This window comes from Schistocerca serialis, chromosome 7 (genome assembly GCF_023864345.2).
Source record: "Schistocerca serialis cubense isolate TAMUIC-IGC-003099 chromosome 7, iqSchSeri2.2, whole genome shotgun sequence".
In the NCBI taxonomy this organism is placed as follows: Eukaryota; Metazoa; Arthropoda; class Insecta; order Orthoptera; family Acrididae; genus Schistocerca; species Schistocerca serialis.
In genome coordinates, this window is record NC_064644.1 from 142,282,038 (window position 1) to 142,305,794 (window position 23,757).

At 38.2% G+C, this 23,757-nt stretch overlaps 1 protein-coding gene across 3 annotated transcripts in view; it reads right to left on the bottom strand.

Annotated features, from left to right (window-relative positions):
• LOC126412879 (D-threo-3-hydroxyaspartate dehydratase-like) overlaps positions 1-23,757 on the bottom strand; it is a 276,261-nt gene that overhangs the window by 13,833 nt on the left and 238,671 nt on the right. For all 3 annotated transcript variants that reach the window (XM_050082764.1, XM_050082763.1, XM_050082765.1), the window contains 3 exons: positions 19,988-20,302; positions 12,291-12,486; positions 8,017-8,122 (listed from right to left, as the gene is read on the bottom strand). In XM_050082764.1, coding sequence (XP_049938721.1) covers positions 8,017-8,122; positions 12,291-12,486; positions 19,988-20,302 — 617 coding nt within the window. The remainder of the gene's footprint in view (positions 1-8,016; positions 8,123-12,290; positions 12,487-19,987; positions 20,303-23,757) is intronic.

Here is a 23,757-nt window from a genome sequence, read left to right on the forward strand (position 1 = left end):
GGAAAAAGCCTTCGACAATGTAAAATTGTGCAATATGTTCGAAATTCTGAGAGAAATAGGGGTAAAGCTATAGGGAGAGATGGGTAATATACAATATGTACAAGAATCAAGAGGGAATAAGAATGGACGACCAAGAAATAAGTGCTCAGATTAAAAAGGACGTAAGACAGGGATGCAGTCTTTCGCCCATACTGTTCAATCTGAACATCGAAGAAGCAGTGACAGAAATGAAAGAAAGGTTCTGGAGTGGAATTAAAATTCAAAGTGAAATGATATTAATGATATGATTTGCCGATTACATTGCTATCCTGAGTGAAAATGAAGAAGAATCTGCTGAACAGAATGAACAATCTAATGAGTACAGAATATGAACTGAGAGTAAATCGAAGAAAGACGAAAGTAATGAGATGCAACAGAACTGAGAACAGCAAGAAACTTATCAGAATTGATGGTTACGAAGTAGGTGAAGTTAAGGAATTCTGCTACCTGGGCAGAAAAATAACCAATGACGCATGGAGCAAGGAGGACATCAAAAGCAGACTAGCAATGGCAAAAAGGGCATTCCTGGCCGAGAAAAGTCTTCTAGTATCAAACATAGGCCTTAATTTGAGGAAGAAATATGTACGAACATACATCTAGAGTACAGCATTGTACAAGGTGCGTTCCATAAGTAATACGACCAAATTCATAAAAAATCATTTATTGAATATATTCGTACAAATAATCAAAAATTTTCAAAATAGCACCCTCTTGCGTCAATACACTTCTGAGGCGGTGTTTCCATTTCTCGGCACTGAAGCACTCGCATGTGCTTGTGTTCGTCGGTCAACCCTTTTGGGACGAGTTTGGCACACACCTTTATGTTCAAATCTTCGGTCACAATGCGGAAAACAGTTGTTTTTGACATGTTTAGAGTTTGTGCTCTCAATTGAAGGCTCAGCCGTCTGTCAGAGTACAAAGAATTGTGCACACTCGTCATATTTTTGACGACTCGTGCAGTTGATGGCCGTCCACTGCGAGGTTCATTGGTGATCTCCTCTTGGCCCTCCATGAACGATTTGTGCGATTGGAAAACTTGTGATTTGGACAAGCAATCATTCCTAAGGACATGCTGAAGCAATGGAAACGTTTCGGTGGCGGACTTCCCAAGTTTAATGCAAAATTTGATAGCGTACCATTGCTCTACAGTATGATCCATTGTGCCGTGTTACATAAACTCAAAACGGGGTTGAATGAAACACATGTCCTGACTCTCCAGCAGCATGTAGCTGAATGAAACAAAGAGCATTTTGAAGCCAACACACCCCATCCACTTAGCCCAGCTGGTTACAACACGCTGTGGTGTACCATTGCATCAGAAAAAAATTGGTCACATTACTTATGGAATGCGTTCTGTATGGTAGTGAGACATGGACTGTGGGAAATGGGAACAGAAGAGAGTCGAAGCATTTGAAATGTGGTGCTACAGATGAATGTTGAAAATTAGATAGACTGATATCGTAAGGGATGAGGAGGTTCTGTACAGAATTGGAGAGGAAAGGAATATGTGGAAAACACTGATAAGGAGAAGGGACAGGATGAGAGGCCATCAAAAAAGACATGAGGGGCTGACTTCCATGGTACTAGAGGGAACTGTAGAGGAAGATAGAGCTTAGCCTTCAAATAATTGAGGATGTGGGTTGCAAATGCTACTTTGAGATGAAGATGTTGGCACAGGAGAGGAATTAAGAAATAAAATGGGGGGGGGGGGGGGGGGGAGGAGATGTTGCAGAAGCGGTACCAAGCAATCATGTGACCCCCACCACTGGCACAAGTCATCGAGGGAGGTGGTGTGTGTGTGTGTGTGTGTGTGTGTGTGTGTGTGTGTGATGGTTCAACAGAAATACATGGCAGAGAGGAGGTATTGTGCTTGGGTCAGCCCATGACCACAACTGTGAATGAAGTTTCCTGAATTGTGTGTCACTTATAGTGATGTAATGTAATATAAATACAGTGGTCAGGAGAATATTCTGACAGGGATCGCAGGCAGTTGTCATATCTTTCCAGTGACAACAGTTTCAGACCCAACAGATTTTGCTGCTTTTGGTGAATGCAGATCCATCTCACACTGCACAGTAATAGGTCAGGTGTCAAGTTGATCTGTACACTAGTTTTGCGTATACAGACAGTTCCATTTTCAACAGCCCAGAATCCTATGACTAGGGACAGGAAAATTTCACGAAAATTATAATGTGAAAAACAATGCAAAATTATCAGGTTTTAGTGAAATAGCATGGAATCAGCAATTTTATGAGTTATTGCAAAATTTACAATTTTGATGTACTAAAAAAGTTATAATTCTCATGATAGCAGTTTACTAGTATTTGTAATTGGTACTTATTGAATGTTAAAATTGCATTTTGTCTTCTATTCTCCTCAAGGCTGACATTCATGTATAATCTCAAAATAGCAGTTCATTGTATGTGTTATGAACTTTGATGTGATGATGAAGATAGCACTGAATTTTGGCAAAAAGGAAACATCGCCAGTTTTAGCAAAATGTCACATTCTGTTTGTTAAAAAAAACACGAAATTAAGCAGAAAATTGGCAAAAAAAAACACCTAATATGGCCAAAACAATTTGCAAAAAATAACACCACAGTTGGTAAATGAATACCAATGAATCTGGTAAAAGAATAACACCAAATATGGCCAAAAACAGTAAATTTGGCAAAACAACAAATTAAGTAAAAAAACAACACCGAATTATCAAAAAAATACACTGAAAAAAAAAACAACAACAATGGATTTGACAGAAATACACAATGTGGTGGGTAAATTGCGAAACTTACACCACCTATTAATACAATTCACCAGCACTGTGCATGAACCCACAATAATAAAGCTTAAAAATATCACAATGCTTATTAATATCATTTGACATCAAATAAATCTACACAAAGCATGACTTTTTGGTGACCACATTTCTTACTACAGTGCAGCATGTATTTTCTATCTTTCCACATTATTCTCTGGTGACAAAATACTACAGGTGTTTCAGATGCTGCTGACAATTAAAACAATGTTATACTATGTAGATTCTATCTCAGTTAGAACTGCCTGAATATGTTAGTTATAGCTTTATCAAGATTTTACTACTGAGTAGGAGTAACAGCACAAGAAATATGACCAAAGAGTGACCATTCAGCACACATCACGGCAAGGTGAAAAGTTCTCAACCTTTCTCTCCGAGATGGATTGATATAATTCAAATTTTGTTTTTGTTATTTTGTTACAAACTGTACAGTAATAGGTTGAGTTGGTTTGTAGGCTAGTTTTGTCTGTACAGCTTAGTAAAATAGTTGTGTGTATTCCATTCAAATGGATTAATGGGAGTACATGACTTCACAGAATTATCTTTTCCTATGTTTTATTAACAATGGAAATTTGTCCCAATTTTGTGAAACCTTATAAGCTACTCCACTTCCAACAGTTAAGAAACATGGAGGATTAATTGATGTGGAGACCAAAGCCAATATTTCTACCACACTTTAAAACACCAAGGATGGATCCACTATGTGTCATTGGGCAATCAGGGATGAATAGCATATACAGGGTGTACATAAAGTCCGGGAACAATGACAATTATTTGTTGCACAATAACTAAACATTGTACATATGTCATAATATTGCATTTTGAAGAGAAACTCTGACCGGGCAGATGTCAATACGGTAATCGAATTCTTACCATACCCATTCCAGCATGGCATCGTCAACTGTGGCAGTTTCTTCCCATATTCTCTCCCGGAGCTCTGCTACATCTCATGGTAGAGGCGGTACGTATGCCAGATCTTTAATGTGTCCCCACAGAAAAAAGTCACACGGAGTGAGATCTGGTGATCGGGGAGGCCATTTCATGAACACCAGCACACAGAAAGCTCGCTCCGCTCCTGAACTCACCATGTTTGCGACTATCACTGACTATCGGCAAATTACCAAACTACGCTGTGGCGGTATACATGAAAAAAAAAAAACTTTCAGGGTTTCTCTTCAAAATGACGTGCGATATCTGTACAAAGTTTGGTTCTTGTGCAATAAATAATTGAAAATGTTCCCAGACTTTATTTACACCCTGTATTAAATAAATAAATCCACAAGAAGAAAGAATATGGTAAATTATACAGTGTGCAAGCTGACTCACATTTGTTGAATGCTGGCCAAAAGCAAAAGTCAAAACCAATTAGTCATCAATGTTTGGATAATTTTAAAAAGAATTCAACAGATTTTGCATTAAAATTTGTTATTGTGGGAGTATTTCATAATAACTGGAATGTTGTTATGGAACTACTACCCAAAATCCCAAATGTATTCAGTGAGAACAATGGTGATAAAAAAAACAGCATCGACTAACAACTGCATGAAATAATATTTATTTGTACTAACCAAACCATTTTTGAGCATTTCGCCCATCAGGAGTGGTTTCATCAAGTATTAAATTCATGCTACATCTACATCTATATCTTCATGATTACTCTGCTATTCACAATCAAGTACCTGGCAGAGGTTTCCATGAACCACCTTCAAGCTGTCTCTCTACCATTCCACTCAAGTGCAGACTTCACCCACGCTCTTTATTATAAAATGAATTTCGTTCAAAAATAATTTTGTAGTTCTTCTGATGACCACTTTAAACATTACTGAAATTGCCACTGCAACCACAGCACCTAACAATAGGCATGGCATATAAGCCACATAAATGCATATTGGGGCCAAATTATTTACATGCATAGCTTGTATGCCCTGTTTTTTGTACAATGTTATGGTCACAATATCAACTTTACTAATGTTAATCACAGGTTTTATTGATTGACAGTTGTGTTAGTAATACAAGTGGCCTCATAAAACAATTTTATGGCTGTGCTGACAGAAAAATATGTTACTGTAATCAGAACACAGTTTTTCACTGTTATCTTCAAAGCAACATACTCTGCCCTTGTAGAGTGGAAGAGAGTGGCTCTACGAAGGATCTGAACTTTAAGACAACATTACTGGAAGAGAATATGATGTAGATGAAGATGATATGGGAGATTTTATAGGGCGGGAAGAATTTAGCAGAGCGGTGAAAGGAGCAGATGACATTCCCTCACAATTATTGCAATTCTTGGGCTTGGGAGAGCCAAGATATATGAGACAGCGAAAATATGTCAGACTTCAGAAAGAATCTAATAATTACAATTCCAAAGAAATGATATGCTGACAGGTGTTAATATTACCAGTCTATCAGTTTGGTAAGTCATGGCTGCAAAATACTGACATGAACTATTTGCAGGAGAATGGAAAATATTGGTAGAAGCCAACCTCCAGCAAGATCAGTTTTGGTTCCAGAGAAATGGAAGAACACATGAGGCAATACTGACCTTGCGATGTATCTTAGAAGGTAGGTTGAAGAAAGGCAAACCTATGTTTATAACATTTCTAGACTTAAAGATAGTTTTTGAAAATACTGACTGGAATACACTCTTTGAAATTCAGAAGGTAGCTGGAACAAACTCAGGAAGCGAAAGGTTATACACAACTTGTACAGAAACCAGACTGTAGTTAGAGAGTAGAAGCAGATGAAAGAAAAGCTGTCATTGAGAATGGAGTGAGAGAGGGTCATAGCCTGTCCCCAACATTAATCAATCTATAAATTGAGCAAACAGTAAACAAGAACAAAGAAAAATTTGGAGAAGAAATTAAAGTCAGAGAGGAGAAATAAAAACTTTGAGGTTTGCAAATGACATTGTATTTTTGTAACTGACAGAAAAAACAGAGTTGAAAGAGCAGTAGAACAGGATGGGTAGTACCTTTAAACAAGGTCATGAAATGAGCATCAGCAAAAGTAAAACAAAGGTAATGGAATGTAGATAAATTTAACTCAGGCAATTTGTAGGTAAACTAATTCAGGTAATTCTTAAGGAATTAAATTAAGAAATGAGATGCTAAACGTAGTAGATGAGTTAAAGCAACTGAAGTAGAGAGGATATAAAATAAATATTGCCTATACAAGGAAACAACTTCTGAAAAAGAGGACTCTTTAACATCTGCTACAAATTTAGGTGTTAGGAAGTCTACTTTGAAGATATTTGTCTGGAGCTACACCTTTTTTTAATGGCTTTTTGGCATTACCCATACAGCCAGCCACAGAACCATAAAAAACAACAATTATCTGTTATGTCCATTTAAACTGAACTTAAGTCAATGATCTAAGCAAATTAAAATTTATGTGTATAATGTAAAAAAATTCTATTTTCCTATATTCTTATTTGAACCTCTGTTATGAAATCATATAAGAGCGTATACAGTTTTTTGTCTTCTGTTGTGAAAAGTGTTTCAATTATTGTTCATAAAGCATTGCCAGAAATGATCATGTCCTGTATCAGTTTTATAGTTTCCTGATGCCTTCTGGGGCAGCCTAAGAAAATGTCAAACATCTTCCCCACAGCTGCATTTACATGAAGAAGATGGGGTCATTCAGAGGTGGTAGAGATATTGCCAGGATCTCCTGTAATTGAATCGAAGTTATGCCATCGTCACTATAAAGTTTCTGTCTTATCTCCAATTTTGGTACCAGGGACGTGATGGGAGATTGGGTACCTCTGTGGCATAGCATCTTTCTTTAATTTCGTAAGACAACTGGAGGTTTTCATTGCATCAGACCCTGATTGTAGTCCTTGTGGTATGAAGAAGATCACTGACTGGCATAGATAAATAGATGTGGAATGCCAACAATTAGATGTATAGATCAAATAACTAATGAGGAAATACTGAACCAAAAAAGGGGAAAAAAGGAAGTTATGGTACAGCTTGACTGAAAGAAGGGACTGGTTGACAGTACTCATTCTGAGGCATCAAAGAATTGTCAATTTGATATTGAAGGGAAGCGTGGGCGCAAAAACTGCAGAGGGAAACCAAGAGATGAATATGAGGTCTGTTCAAACAATTCCAGAACTTTGTACATAATTTTTTTTCTACACTTACCTTTTACTTATTGTACATGATCTCCTTCCGAACACTCTACTCCACAATTGATACACCACTCCCAATACCATTTTCACTTCCAGAAGCAGTCTTGGTATGCCTCTTGCTGGATCGCATGAAGTGCCATTTCCGAATTTTCTTTTATCTTGTCTATCGTTGCAAATCTTTGTCCCTTCAATTGGTTTTAAAAAATAATGTCCACAGGTGGCTGGTCTGGAGAATCATGAATGTGTGGGTGCGTTATCATAATGCAAGAGCCATGAATTGTCTCACCACATTTCAGGCCATTTCCTTCTCACATTTTCCTTCTCACATTTCATGACATGATCCAACTGAAATGCTTCCACAATCTCTCATACAGTCAGTTTTCGATTAGCATGCACAATTTCATTGACATTCCTGACATGAGCTTCATTGGTAGACATCAAAGGGCCTAAACAAGGGTCAACTTTAACTTCCAACCAGCCATTTTTAAACCCTCTGAACCATTCATAACACTGAGTATGGCTTAAGCATTCATCACTGTAGGCTTCCTGCATTATTTGTTGTGCCTCTGTAAAGATTTTCTGGAGTTTCACACAAAATTTAATGCGGATGCATTGCTCCTCTAACTTTATCATCTAGAAATTTGCAAACTGTGTGAGACAACATTCTGCTCAATACAACACTGAACAATAACTAACAGACATACAACAATGAAACTTCCAGCAGTTACACATTAAACACAAGTGTGTGCAAGGATGCCAACTGCTTTACACTCCAACACATGATTGGCACAAAATTACGTATGTTCTGAAATTTTTTGAACAGACTTCATACAGGAAACAGGGTCAAGTGCATGTAAACTGCAGTACTTATTTGGACTTTATGAGGATTGCGCAAGAAGGACCAGCAAGGAGAGCTACATCAAACCAGTCTTTGGAATGATGAACAACAAGAAATATTTTAAGAATTTTATAAAAGAAAAATTTCCTTCATTCTCTCCAAAAATTGTTGTATTTCATTTCATATACTTACATGGTAAGGGTACAGTAACAGTTCAGTTCCAACTGGGTATCGATCGAAATCTAGGTTACCATCAACACCTTCAACTTTGCCCACTTCTTGTGACATTTCAATTAACCTGGAACAATAATAATCAAGGTCAGTGAGAAAGGAAGAAGAAAAGTAGAAAGATATCATAATTGTAGTGGTGCCAACTGATGTTACCGTGGAAAACAAATTTCTGGTGCAACATTACTACTGACCACTGTTGTCCGACTACTCAGATGGTGCTGATCTTCAGGCATGCTCTCTGAAAAGATCATGCTAGATTTTATTTTATTTTATTGCATATAAGTCAATTCAGAGCCAGTCGACTCTATTTGTGCTAGATGGAACTGTGACATGACTTGGGCTGGACCTTGCTTGGAATACAGATATCTGAACTGTATCTTGTACACATAATTCTTTTTATGAATTAACTCAATTTTCAGTGCATATAGATTCCCTTATATTGTTAACAACCTGGAGACAGTAGAGTTCACTGTTGTAGCTGTTGACATAGTTTCTTATAAAATTTTATTTTTGCTATATAATCAAATATTTAATAGTATTATTAAATAATTCATAATTATATGCTTAACACAGTGTGTACTGACTGTTTAAGGTGATTTAGGACTCAGAAACATTGCTATTTTAACAAGGAATATTGTGAGTGCAAAGATAGAATTCTTTGTACATCTGATCTGGAAGGAGGAAGAAGCAGTATGCTAAGATGATCATTATTTTCAATAGATTATTGGAGAATACTGTGAAAAGTAATTACTTACAACTGATTGAGTTATATTGCAAATGATGATACTGAATCAAAAGGGAACTAAAAAGTTACCGTTACTTACAGTTGGTTAAGTTATGTTACAAATTAAGAACATACACCAAATGGAGAATTCATTTGAGAAAACTGTAAAATTACAAGAAGACGGAATCACTGGTCAGTTCTTACTTTTAGATCATGAAATTCCAGTATTGCTGAGGGATGCATTTAAAATTGAAAAAACTTCTCCAAGTTCTTGAAGCTGTTAGTTCTTTCCTCAGAGAGCAAACAGAGATGGGTTTAGAAATGAAGGTGTAAAGGGACACCTTTCCTCAACAGAAGTAACCGATACCAAAAATATTTCTTTTCAAATTTTGAATACGTTAATATTATGTCAGCTGTTTTTCTAAAAAAATTTCATATGGTATTTTAAACATTGTATTATATTTCAGACTAAAATCCATAAAAAGAAATTACTTTATTTTCGTTGTTACGATTGATATGTAATAGCTCTGTAAGTATGTACAGTTGAAATTATTTTGTTTTAGAAACATTTAAAATTACGAAATATTCAACACAATTAAAATTTCTATTATTAATTACACAATCTGACACTAATTGTTATGTTTACTTCTGAATTCATTTATAGAATAATAATATAAATTCATTTGTCAAGAGAATTTGTGAACTCTTTGAAACATTGTTAGTACCACAGAGTGAAGTCGTAGTTGGCATGCCTCTGATGTGTTTTTATTTTTCGGAAGAACAATGTAATTTTTGGCTTTGTTGAAGTGGAAATTGAAAAGACAGTGTGATACAGAAAAATGTGAAAGAATAAAATTATCATGCAAACAGAAATTACAAAGAAGGCTTACTTCAGAAATTATTATGTCAATTGGAACTCCGAGTATCTGTAATGTCAAAAATTTCAGCTTCAAGAATTATCCCCTAGACATGAAGAACTGGAGCCAACTAAGAGAAAAGAAGATAAGTAAAACGTTTATTGTAAATCTTATTCCCCTTTGATATTTCGCAGTTAATTTTGGCAGAGCTAAAGGAAACGAAGACAGATAACAATAGCATATTTAGTGCAGTTAATGATCAGTTAACCAAAAAATTTACTTCACTACAAGAATAAGTAAATGACCTGAAAACTGAAAACAATTTTAAAATGGATATGGTACAATATCAAATAAACCAACTTAGTAATCAGGCTTCAGAGCTAAAATATGGTTGTCAGAGGGGTTAATAAGTGTGAATGAAGAAGTTGATGTTTTCGAAAACAAATCTTTTGTTTTGGAAAATGAGCTAGAAAGTGAATCAGCAAGACAATCAAAAAATGTTATGATGTCAGAACTGAACAGAAGGCCGTAGCAGGAAAAATGGAACAAAACATTACCAGTTTAGACCAAAACATTTTAAATGTTGAAAACAAAATTCAAACTAATGTAACTATTTTAGATAAAAAAAATTAGCAGTTGAGTCAAACTACATTTGATTTGGCGAACAAAAGATTTGCAATAATATGGTTCTGGCAGTTTTTGTCTACAACATTTGATTTGGTGAACAGAAAATTTGGAATACTATATACACACAGTGAACAAGCTATACCTGAGACATTAAAGAGCAGTTTAAAGCAGTTTCTATGTTTGCAACCATTTGTTATTTTTAACACTGTTTTATATAGTCGAAAAGAAACAAATGTGGCATCTTAGAAAATAAAAATGATGCTTATTTATTATGAAACAAACTGCACACATACATTTTTAGTGTCCTTGTGTCAAAGATGCATTGAAAACATACAGTAACTACATCACACAGAAATGTATGTGCAATTCCTCCCCACCAACACCAGCTTTTCTGAATTGCGCAGGTGGGAACTTTCCCTGTAATACATCCTATGTTCCCGTACCCCTGCTGGCCTCAACCTTCGTTAGTCATTGTCCTCACCCATCCAGCCCCCTCCCTGTTCCCATTCCAGCACTACACAGCCCTCATTTCATGGCCACACCCAGTCTTTTAATTTCTTTTTATTTCTCTCCTTTCCACTACTTACCCCCTCCCCACTACGCACCTTCTCTCCTGCCCTCCGTCTAAGCTGCAACACTTCACTGTCCGCCACTCCTACCATACTATCCCTCCCCCTCCCCACCCCAGCATCCTCCTTACCCCCACCCAGTCACCACTGCAGATGTGTGTGCAAGTTGCGTTTGCATTTGCATTTGTGTGTGTGTGTGTGTGTGTGTGTGTGTGTGTGTGTGTGGGCGCGCACACGCGCTCGCGCGCATCTGTGTGTATACTGCTGACAAAGGCCTTAATGGCCGAAAGCTATAATTGTGTGAATCTTTTGGGCCTGCTTGTTGCGACTTAGCATCTCCGCTATACGGTGAGTAGCAACTTTCCTTCTCTGGTACTGTTACATTCCATCCTGGATTTTCCATTGTCTAATACTTAAATATGCACACTCAGGCATATATGTGAACATACACCATCAATGTGTGTGTGTGTGTGTGTGTGTGTGTGTGTGTGTGTGTGTGTGTGTGTGAGAGAGAGAGAGAGAGAGAGAGAGAGAGAGAGAGAGAGAGAGAGAGAGAGAGAGACTTGCCACCTACAATGCCCTCCCCCCCCCCAAACATTCACACACAGGCATGTGCACAAGCCACAGTGCACTGCACACACACACACACACACACACACACACACACACACACACACACACACACACATTACTTCATTGGAAGAGCTAATTCTTGCCCTGGTTATCTCATGTAAGTCACACAAACAACCACCCACGTGATTTACCAACTGACCTGCCTACACTGTGATGCATTCTATGTGGGAATGACCAGCAACAAACTGTCCATTCACATGAATGGACACAGGCAGACAGTGTTTGTTGGTAATGAGGATCACCCTGTGGCTAAACATGCCTTGGTGCACAGCCAGCACATCTTGGCACAGTGTTACACCGTCCGGGTTATCTGGATACTTCCCACCAACACCAACCTATCCGAACTCCGGAGATGGGAACTTGCCCTTCAGTATATCCTCTCTTCTCGTCATCCGCCAGGCCTCAATCTCCGCTAATTTCAAGTTGCCGCCACTCATACCTCACCTGTCTTTCAACAACTTCTTTGCCTCTACACTTTTGCCTCGACTGACATCTCTGCCCAAACTCTTTGTCTTTAAATATGTCTGCTTGTGTCTGTATGTGTGGATGGATATGTGCGTGTGTGCGAGTGTATACCTGTCCTTTTTTCCCCCTAGGGTAAGTCTTTCCGCTCCCGGGATTGGAATGACTCCTTACCCTCTCCCTTAAAACCCACTTCCTTTCGTCTTCCCCTCTCCTTCCCTCTTTCCTGATGAGGCAACAGTTTGTTGCGAAAGCTTGAATTTTGTGTGTATGTTTGTGTTTGTTTGTGTGTCTATCGACCTGCCAGCGCTTTTGTTCGGTAAGTCACCTCATCTTTGTTTTTATATATAAACAACCACTTACTTTAGATTTGGATGATTCTCAAATAGGGCATATCCTGCAACAAATTTATTAGCATTCAGTCCTTGTTTGGTTAGCCCAGTGAATCCACAATCAATAAGCATCTGTTTTCGATGTGGGTAATGACCAATAACACGAGTCATAACCCTACAAGCCACATCATCCAAGGAACATGAATGCAGAGATGCCTGCTGAAGATCTGAAAACAGAGTGCATTTTTGTATGTTTTCTCAGATAATGTGAAAGAAACTTTGCAAGTAATCTTACACAAAAAGTGGAAATCACTGAAATCTATAGACATTAATGAAGCTAAATGTACCAGTACATCCAGAAGAACTCATTCATTCTCAACCAGATTCAAATACACTAGAAAGTTATACTAAAAGAGTTCTATATCAATAATCTTATGAAATTGATAACTTTTATTGTGTTTGTGGTATTGATGTGACTGTCAAATGAAAGATTTGAAAAAGAGTAAGTATTAGTTTCACCAAGTGTTCTTATACTTTTGATATCTGTATTTGGCTATGGAATATGGTATAATTAAAGACTTTCTTACAGTCATTAAATTGTTAAGGTCACCCTGTAAATAAATAAATAAAATTCTATACAACATGTTTTAGAGTCAACCAAGACCTATTGACTGATTCCAGCTCTACGTACCTGCAAAAGCATTCAGGAAAAGACCCAGGGACCCCCACCTGCTGACTTCCCTATTTCTGTCATCTTGCTTTTTATGTCCATTACATTTTTATCCTTTTCCCGACTAGATCTGCTCACATCCTCTGTGGACATTTCTACTTCTGGACACATCATTCTTGGAATCAAGAGACTGATGACCTTAGTGTTTAGTCCCTTAGTCCAACCCCCTCCCTTTGTCCCATTCAACCACCTTACCATTAATAAAAAGGGATGGTCTAACATTTGACTCATAAAAATAGTTAGATCTCTCTGATAATCCGTATACCACATGAAAGGTAGTGGTTCTTGCCTCAATTTAATGTAATCCCATGGTTTTATTAAGGTACCACAGTGTCAAAGTAGATAACATGAGAAACTATTACATTGTTTAATTAATTGTGCATGCACCTATGTAGTAATCAAGTATAATTTAATTTTGTTAGAAGCAGAATAAAGAGACACATCTATTGATTTACAACACTAATATGTGAAGAGTGCCAATTTTGAATTCTCATTGTTAACATGCAATTGTTTGTTATTTCAATGGTAGTCAGGGAAAGCTGTGTGTTTATACGGGCAGGGATGGGAAGCAATCAATGGATCTTACTTTTGCAGGCTGGAAGGGAGTTGGTGTTAAGTGCATGGAGGTAATATACATGTGACATGAATGGCAAATTCTGTTGTGATTCGAGACAAATAAAGAGAGTTTTTGAGAAGTTTAAACCTCCGAGTTGATTAAATCATCTTGTAGATCACCATTTCTCTCATGCAGTTTAATTAATACTGCCATGTTCACTGTTTTTAGGCAGGCTAATGTACAAACATGATTATACAACAAACAGTCAAAATAAACAGTCAATTAACTACAGAAGGGAAACGGACAACTGTGCAGCTTCTGCCACATTGAGCTCCCTAGGCCATATAACAGAGTCAATATTTTGTGCAGGTCAGAGCATAAGCAAGCACTCAGCTCACAATGCCAAAATCAGATTTTGTTACGTTGCAGAGTTCTCCTGTTCAACAATCCCTATGAGAAAATTTTTCAACAATTCCTGTAAGAGAATTTATCAACCCTCGCCACCACCACCACTTCCTTTTTCTGAGCAAGTAATATTATGTCCATCACCAGAAATAAAGTCAAAATAAGACATAGAAATGGACTTAAAATGGTATTTTAAATTCATAATCATTATAGAAAAACCTATATTTTAAGTGTTCCTCAAATGAATGTGAGGAAAATAGATTTTAAGACTTTATAGAGATGGTCATTATATATGGACCAAAAGGTTGAAAGAGCCCACAAGGTCGAACCAAACAGGGATTGGTCACTTCCTTTACGGAAGAATTATCCCAGCATTCACTTTCGTGAAGCAAGGAAAACTGGGAAATCCTAAATCTGGACTACAAGATAGAGGCTGAATCACATTCCATGCAGCATACCTTAATTATTGTGCCACCTGGTTTATTAAATAGAAATCAGCCTTCCTCAACAGCTTCACTGCATCACAACTCTGAGCTTCAATTTTCGGGAATGAGATTTTATGTTCAGCCAGTGCACAGTGAATATGTATCAACATGACTTGCTGATGTTATGTGGGCAATATAGATAAATGTAAAACTGGTCCAGCACATTATTGTGTAATTTGTGGTGGTATAAGCTGCAGCTGACATTGATGTTTATCAAGGATTTTTAAGGACAGGACAGTCTGCCACAATGTATAACATTGCTCTGGTACAGTGTATCATGTAAAGGATAGGCATGCATAGAAGGCTTGGCCTAATATGAACAAGTCCACTTATCATCACAGGGTGAACAACCTGTATTTTTTTAAAAACAACCCTTAGGTTCATACCCTGTATGTACACATATTGCAACCAATATGCTTTTCCAAAGTCACATGGTTAGGTGGATTTCTGTCATTGGAAGTCACATTTTATGATTAATTTTGCAGCAAATGATAACACACACATCAATTAGGCTACAGTTGATCTCACTGTGCAGTCATGGCTGTTGTAAACCTTACCCAATGCCTGATAGCAAATCCTTATAAATACAGACAATTAACTTAAAATTACATGGTGGGGATGGGGGTAACGGCTTACAATTTCCAGTAAAGAACAGGTCAGTTTTTGTGCTATCTGTTTTATTTTGTCTGCCAACACATGTGCTAACTGTAGGTCTGATGTTCTGAAGTTTGTGGATTTCAATTAATAGCTTACTAATGGCCACAGTTGTTGGAGTAATAAAATTAATATGGTTAACAGTAAGAAATGATAAACTGAGTAATTCTGTTGCTGACAATGGATAAGAACTTTCTCCTAGGGTTCTGTCATCAGTCTGGAACAGTTCATGTCTTGTGCTGACATACTATTCCTATTTGCAATCACTTTTTAGCTGTGTGGTTCTTTCTGGGGATCAAAGGCATAAAACATGAATACAATTTTTAAACTTTAGGAAAGTACTGTAAGAATAATAACTTGATGTAGTGGTGATGTAAAGGACTCTTTACAAAACTTATTATATCATATTTTATTACCATACATTGTATCACATATCATACTACATCCATTTAATATGGATAGATTTAGTATGATATATGATAAAACGTGTGATAATAAAATATGATATAATAAGTTTTGTGAAGAGTCCTTTACATCACCACTACATCAAGTTATTGTTCTTACAGTACTTTCCTACAGTTTAAAAATTGTATTCATGTTTTATCTATATTAAATTATGTTTTCAGATGTTGAGTATTTCCATTGATATATGTTTATAAAACAGGGTATATTTTCTGCACCAATTTGTTGTGTATTTTAGAACAATATCAATAAGTTACGCACAAGCATGGACCAAGAAGAAATTTGGACTCACATTACCAAAGAAAAACTATAAAAAAACTCAAAATAGCATTCCCTATCAGAGAGAAAAGTACAATAAATTGCACAAGGAGATGAAAGAGATAATTAAAATACATTTGTGGAAAAAGGCAGCTGAAACATTTGCAGAAAGAACCACAATCCACCACCTACAACTGATCCCAACCTCACAATCCTACCTGCCGACAAAGGCACCACCACTGTGGTTTTGAACTGTATGGATTACCTGGTGGAAGGACTCCACCAGCTGCCATATTTGTCCACCTACAAATGTTGCTATAGTGACCCCATTCCTGAAATCCAACATAGTCTCCAGTCTCTCCTCAGATACTTATGCCTATCTCAGAGCCTCTCCCCTGAGTGTATCTCTCTCCTCACCCCTACCACTCTCCACACTCCTACGTAGTCCGCAGCTTGTGGTCTCGCGGTAGTGTTCTCGCTTCCCGAGCCCGGGGTCCCGGGTTCGATTCCCAGCGGGGTCAGGTATTTTCACCTGCCTCAAGATGACTGGGTGTTGTTGTGTCGTCTTCATCCTTATCATTCATCCTCATTATGGTCGGAGGAAGGCAATGGCAAACCACCTCCACTAGGACCTTGCCTAGTACGGCGGTGCGGGTCTCCCGCATCATCCGCGACACTCTGTTACGGAGTATGTGGGACTTCATCATCATCATCATCATCATCATCATCATCATCATCATCATCCCACCACCACCACCACCATCTTCTACGTACTTCCTAAAGCCCATGAACCCAACCACCCAGGACACACCATAGCGGACATTTACTGTGCCCCCACTGAGATAATCTTTGCTCACTTGGACCAACATCAGCTGTTACTCGTAATTCACCCTCCTATATAGAAGACACCATCTATTTCCTCCATTGACTCTCCACTGTTCCTGTTCCTTTACCATCCAGCACCCTGCTCTTCACTACTGATGCCACCTCCGTCTACACTAACATCCCCAATGCTGTTACTGAACACTACCTTTCCCAATGCCCAACTGACTTCACACCTACAACCTCCTCCCTAGACACCAAGACCAACTATATCCTCGCCCACAATTAATTCTCCTTTGAAGGCATCACTCACAAAGAAATCAATAATAAGGCACTAGACACTCACATGGCACAATCCAATGCCAACCTGTTCATGGGCCACCTAGAAGAATCCTTCTAACTATCCAGAAACCCAAACCCTTCACCTGGCTCAGATTCATCGATATCTTCATGGTCCTAACTGAGGGTGAGGACATACTATCCATTTTCCTCCAGAACCTCAACACAGTCTTCCCCTCCCTCCCTCCCCCCCCCCCCCCCCCCCTCATCCTCCAAAAGCTCAATGCATTCTCTCTCCCCTGTTCACTTCATAAATGCATCCTCAACCCAACAAGTCACCTTCCTTGATGTTGACCTCCACCTCAAGGATGGCTCTACCACTACCTCTTTCTACATCAGACCTCCCAATCACCAGCAACACCACACCTTACCTCACCCCTGCCATGCTATCCCTCCATCTCCCCACCTTAGCCTCCTCCTTACCCTCACCACCTACAAATTGTTTCCCCATCAGGTGCAGTTGCTGTATGCAGTATGGCTTCATGGCTTGAGATAGTGCTCATACAGAGTGATAATTATTGAACTACATGAAATAAAATCATCATAACTTCTGAACAGTTTGTGTTAGGACATTCAAACTGCACAGTTGGCCATGGGGCATGATGGGCACTTGTGAAGGCCTACTTAATGGGCAATAACAGCCCAACTGTGGCTCAAATGAAGTTCTACATCAAGTTTAAACTGAAGACAACCAGTCCAAGTGTACTAATATTCAGAAGTTTGAGAGAATGGGTAGTGTTCGTAATGACAGTGTTGGCAATACCAGTCATCCAAAAAGGGTGAAAATGCTCGAAAACATTGAGAAGATGTGCACTGTGTTTCAAACCAGCCCCAGGAAATCGATCAGACGAGCTGCACAACAGGTGGGAATCAACTGGAAGACACTGCGACAAATTGTTGCTGAAGACCTGCATCTCTTCCTATACAAAATTCAAACCCATAAGCCATTAAGCCACAGGGCCATGGAACAGCAGTTCTGTTTCGCCAACACTGTTGTCCACAAAATTGACAAACAGGACTTTGATGTGAATATGGTTTGGTTTAGCAACAACGCCCACTTTCATTTGGATGGGTAAGTCAGTAAGCAAAATTGACGCATTTGGGGGGCTGAGAACCAGCATTTCATGTTGCCTGAACGGGTGATTGTGTGGTGTGCCATGTTCAGTCATGGAATAATCAGTGCAATATTCCTTGATGGCACTGTGACTGCTGAACACTGTGAAGGTTTTGGAAGATGATTTCATCTACATTACTCAAAGTGACTCTGAGTTTGACAAGATGTGGTTAAGACAAGATGGAGATTGACCCTGTCATAGCAGGACAGCGAAGTCTCGGAGGAGCATTTTGGGAACTGCATTCTGGCTCTGGGGCACCCAGAGGCCACTGGCATGGGCCTCAATTGGCTGCCATATCCTCCATAGCCGAACACATGTGACTCCTTTTTGTGGGCTTTATCAAAGACAAAGTGTACAGCAATAACCCCAAAACCATTGCTGAGCTGAAAACAGATGTTCAGGAGGTCATCAACAGCATCAACGTTCCGACACTTCAGCGGTTCACGCAGAATTTTGCTATTCATCTGCACCACACCATCACCAATGATGGCAGGCATATCGAACATATCATAACCTAGATCTGAATATCTGTTGTGACATTTACATGTTGAATATTTTTTTTTCATGTAGTTCAATAATTGTCACCCTGTATGTGTGTGAATTGTACTTGTGTAAATTTGTATGTGTTTTTTTACTGTAGAAAATGGCATTTTGCCTGAAAGGTCAGATGTATAGCATTCTTTTTGTCGTGCCTGTCTACAACTCAGTGTCCCCTATATATTGTGAGTATCAATCAGTCCTTTTCATAATATTGTTGTTATTCCATCCTGGATTTTCCATTTGTTAGTAATAAAATGATTTATTATAAACAACAATATATAATAATAAGATGATTGCTCGATTTTTTTTATAAATAGGTAGGTGGTTGAAGCTGCTCGGTTGCTAACTGGGGCTGAATCTGTGAGTGTAATTGTATCTGTGACGTTTGTCTTACGCCTAAAGAAAACAAAAGAAAATTTGGAAGGAGATTGAGTTGATGTTTTGGAAGAGAGAATCAAGGTGCTGCTAATACTGCACTGAAGATGGCTATAATTATGATGGTAAAAAGTAGTTTTTATTCCTCCAACATAGTTGCCATTATCATTCACATGTAGTGACATGATCTGGTTATTTTCCAAGTAAATTACCTGCTAAACTAATTTCCATATAAATGATTATTTTTGTAATTTTTTAATTGTGTAGCTATGTTTTAAAATAAAGTGATACAAGAAGTAAACAAAATCCTCTAATCCATATAAATATTATCCTGGGACATGTATAAATTAGATTTTGGAAAACTAGGGTATTTTAAATATTATCGCTGGCCTATACATGTAACACACACTTCAAAATTTTCCTTCCGCCATTTAGTTTTTATCATTTCATTACAACTTAACAGCATAACGGTCAGCTGAAACATTGTATGAAGTTTCTCATTATTCTAAAAGTATATCTGTGGAAATGGGGGAAGTAGGGGGGGGGAACGGTACTTTTTTCAAGCTGCAAAAGTTTATCCTTAACTATATACAGTGTAAAGCAGAAATGCACTGACAAACTTTCAGAGGTGGTAGTATGTATCCCAAAAAGAAATGTCCAGTAAATGTGGGCTTTAAAATGCCCAGCATAAACAAAAATTACACTGACAAACATTCAGATGTGACAGTATATGACCTAAAAAGAAATGTCCAATAAACATGTGCTCCAAAAAGCATATACCATAAAAGCTGTGAGCACTTGTCCATCTTTGCTACCATGACACACATCTCTTCCACTGAGAGCTCCTTGCTTTCCATATTTTTGAGAGGTAGTAATATGGACAAAAACAAGAGAAATTTTTAGTAAATATGGTTCTAAAATGAATGTCTTAAGAGCTATGAGCTGAAAGTTTGTTGGAGTTCTTGTTCACCCCGTATAAATACTCACCATAGAATACATAATTCCCTACATGTGCCTCGTTAAGCTTCTGCAAAACTTTGTGGTCTTCAGCATTTACACTGGCACTCATTGATGGTGTGGATCCAATAGAAATGATTGGGCATGCAAAACCCCTCTGCACAAGCTCCTCACCAAGTTTCACTACACGCTCAACTGTACGATTGCGCACAGCTGACACCTCTGTTAGTGAGCTCGTGTGATATGAATCTCCACAGTGAGCATACAATCCCTGAAGCTTCACTGATGGCTGAAGGGCTTTACATATCGCTACAGCCATTTCTGTGTCAGACCACCGAACACCAGCTATGTTGGAAGAAAAATAGGAGTTCTCATCATGTATAAGATACAGCAAATGCATAAAATCAATAAAATAAATTATGAATAACGACTGAAGAAATAAACATTTTCACGAGTACACAAAAATGACAGCAATAATTTCTTTACTCTGGATATTTATTGGGAACAAAAGCACCCGGAACCAAGCCCAACCTTTTCCAGTTACTTTTTCTGGTTCAAACCAAGCCACCAGTTAAATTCTGAACAAAAATCATCAGCAGTGCTGGCCGAAGGCTTCCGGCATAAGAAGTCATCCCTCATTCCACCAACAGCCTTGTCAACGAGGGCTGAGAAGCAGACAGAGTTTCAGGGTACTTTCTTGTCCTTGGGGTGGGAAACTGCCCCTAAAGGCAGAAAAATCATCAGTGATCAATGACATGAGGGTGCAGAAGGTAACAGAAACCACTGCATTAAACACACACAATATGTATCCACAGGACATGTGGCCTGTAACTGAAAACGTGTCATGATGATCTCTACATTGTCAAAACATTCATGCTTGGTCCCCCATTCAGATCTCCAGTAGGTGCTGCCAAGGAGGTGACCATAAGAAAAAGATCGAATAACCATAGAAAGGATAATGTTCTACAAGTCACAGAGTGGAATGCATAAGTCAGAATGTGATAGGGAAGCTAGAAAATCTGAAAGGGAAATGCTAAGGCTAACTCTAGATGTAGTGTGGGTCAGTGAAGTGAAATGGAAAGAAGACAACGATTTCTTGTTAGTAATATCAACAGCAGCAGAAAATGGTACAGTGGAAGTAGGATTCATTATGAAAAGGAATGTAGGATAAAGAATGAGTTCCTATGAACAGTTAAGTGATAGGGTGGTTCTCACCAGAATCAACAGCAAACCAGTGCCAACAACGATAGTTCAGGTATACATGTCAACATCGTAAACCAAAGATGAAGACATAGAGAAAGTATATGAAGATACCGAATGGATAATTCAGTGTGTAAAGGGAAATGAAAATCTAATAGTCATTGGGGACTGGAATGTGGATGTAGGGGAAGGAGCAGAAGCAAGGATTATGGGAGAATACTGGCTTGGTGTCTGCCTGCTTAGCTGGTTGGTAACATGCTTGCCTCCCATGTATTTGGCCCCGGTTCAATTCCCAGCTGTGTCAGAGGTTTCTCCGCTCATGGGCTGGGTATCGTGTTGTTCTCATCATCATTTCATCCTCATCATTGGCCACAAGTCGCCCAATGTGGAACCGAATGAAATAAGACTTGCACTTGGCGGCCAACAATGCCATATGATCATTTCATTTCATTGGCTTGGTACTAGGAATGAGAGAAGAGAAAGATGAATTGAGTTCTGTAATAAATTTCAGCTAGTAATAGTGAATACTCTGTTCAGTAATCACAAGAGGAGGAGGTATGCTTGGAAAATGACAGGTGATAAGGGAAGATTTCAGTTAGATTACATCATGATCATAGAGAGATTCTGAAAGCAGATATTGGGTTGTAAGGCGTACCTGGAAGCAGATATAAACTCAGATCAAAATTTAGTAGTGATGAAGAGTAGGCTGAAGTTTAAGAGACTAGTCAGGGAGAATCAGTGCGCAAAGTGGCATATGAAAGGACTAAGGAATAAAGAATGAAGTGACTCCTGCAAAAACTTAAAAACAGTAACTGTTCTGGATAGGCAGTTGCTAGAACAAGAAGCTACATTTTTCGCACACGACAGTGAAATGCATAACCACAGATTAAAGTCAATGAATTCAATGAACTGCTCGACAGCACTGTGTACAAAACTTTTCAATCCTAAATTCACATTTGAACACAAGAAATGTAATGCAAACAATTAAAATGTTATTGCACCAAAGAATCAATGCACAAAGAAGTGGAATACAGAAGTACTACTGAATGATGAGGTACACTTGAAGTTCTCTGAGACTATAGATACCGTAATATGGTATAGTTCAGTAGGCAGTTTAGTTGAAGTGGAATGGGCATTTCTAAAAAGTACAATGGGCAATCACAGAAGCTGGAAAGGAAACCATCGGTACAAAGAAGGTAACTAAGAAGAAACCATGGATAACACAAGAAATACTTCATGTGACCAATGAAAGAAGGAAATACAAAAATGTTCAAGGAAACTCCAGAATACAGAAATGCAAGTGAAGTAAGAATTACATAAATGGGAAGTGTAGGGAAGAAAGGTGAAATGGCTACATGAAAAATGTGAAGAAATCAAAAGCGAAATGATTGTCAGAAGGACTGACTCAGCATATAGGAAAATTAAAACAACATTTGGTGAAACTAAAAGCAAGGGTGATAACAGTAAAAGTGCAACAGGAATTCCACTGATAAATGCAGAGGAGAGCGAGCTGATAGGTGAAAAGAATACACTGAAGGCCTCTATGAGGGGAAGGACCTGTCTGATTGTGTGATAAAAGAAGAAACTGCAGTCAGTATAGAAGACAGAGGGGATCCAATATTAGAATCAGAATTTAAAAGAGCTCTGGAAGACTTAAAATCAAGTTAGAAGAAAAGGACAGATAACATTCCATCAGAATTTCTAAAATCATTGGGGAAAGTGGGAACAAAATGACTACTCACATTGGTGTGTAAATGGGAGAGGCTGGCAATATACCATGTGACTTTCGGAAAAATAACTTCCACACAATTCCAAAGAGTTCAAGATTCGACAAATGTGAGAACTGTCACACAATCAGCTTAACAGCTCATGCATCCCAGTTTCTGAAGGGATAGTATACAGAAGAATGGAAAAGAAAGTTGAGGATGTTTTTAATGACAATCAGTTTGGCTTTATGGAAGCTAAGGGCATGAGAGAGGCAATCCTGAAATTGCTGTTGTTAATGGAAGCAAGACTAAAGAAAAATCAAGGCACATTCATAGGATTTATTGACCTGGAGAAAGCATTCAACAATGTAAAATGGTGCAAAATGTTCAAAATTCTGAGAAAAATAGTGGTAAGCTATAGGGAAATATGGGTAATATACAATATGTACAAGAACCAAGAGGGAATAATAAGAGTGGAAGATCAAGTATGAAGTGCTCAGATTAAAAAGGGTGTAAGCCAGGGATGTAGTCTTTCACCCCTAATGTTCAATCTATACATCGAAGAAGCAATGATGGATAGGGGGGGGGAAAAAAAGCTTCAGGAGAGGAATTAAAATTCGAGGTGAAAGAATATAATTGATAATATTCACTGATGACATTGCTATCATCAGTGAAAGTGAAGAAGAATTACAGGATCTGCTGAATGGAATGAACAATCTAACGAGTATAAAATGTGGATTGAGAATAAATTGAAGAAAGACAAAAGTAATGAGAAATAGCAGGAATGAGAACAGTGAGAAGCTAAACATCAGGATTGGTGATCATGAAGCAGATGAAGTAAAGGAATTCTAGGCAGCAAAATACCCATGGCAGATGGAGGAAGGTGGACATAAA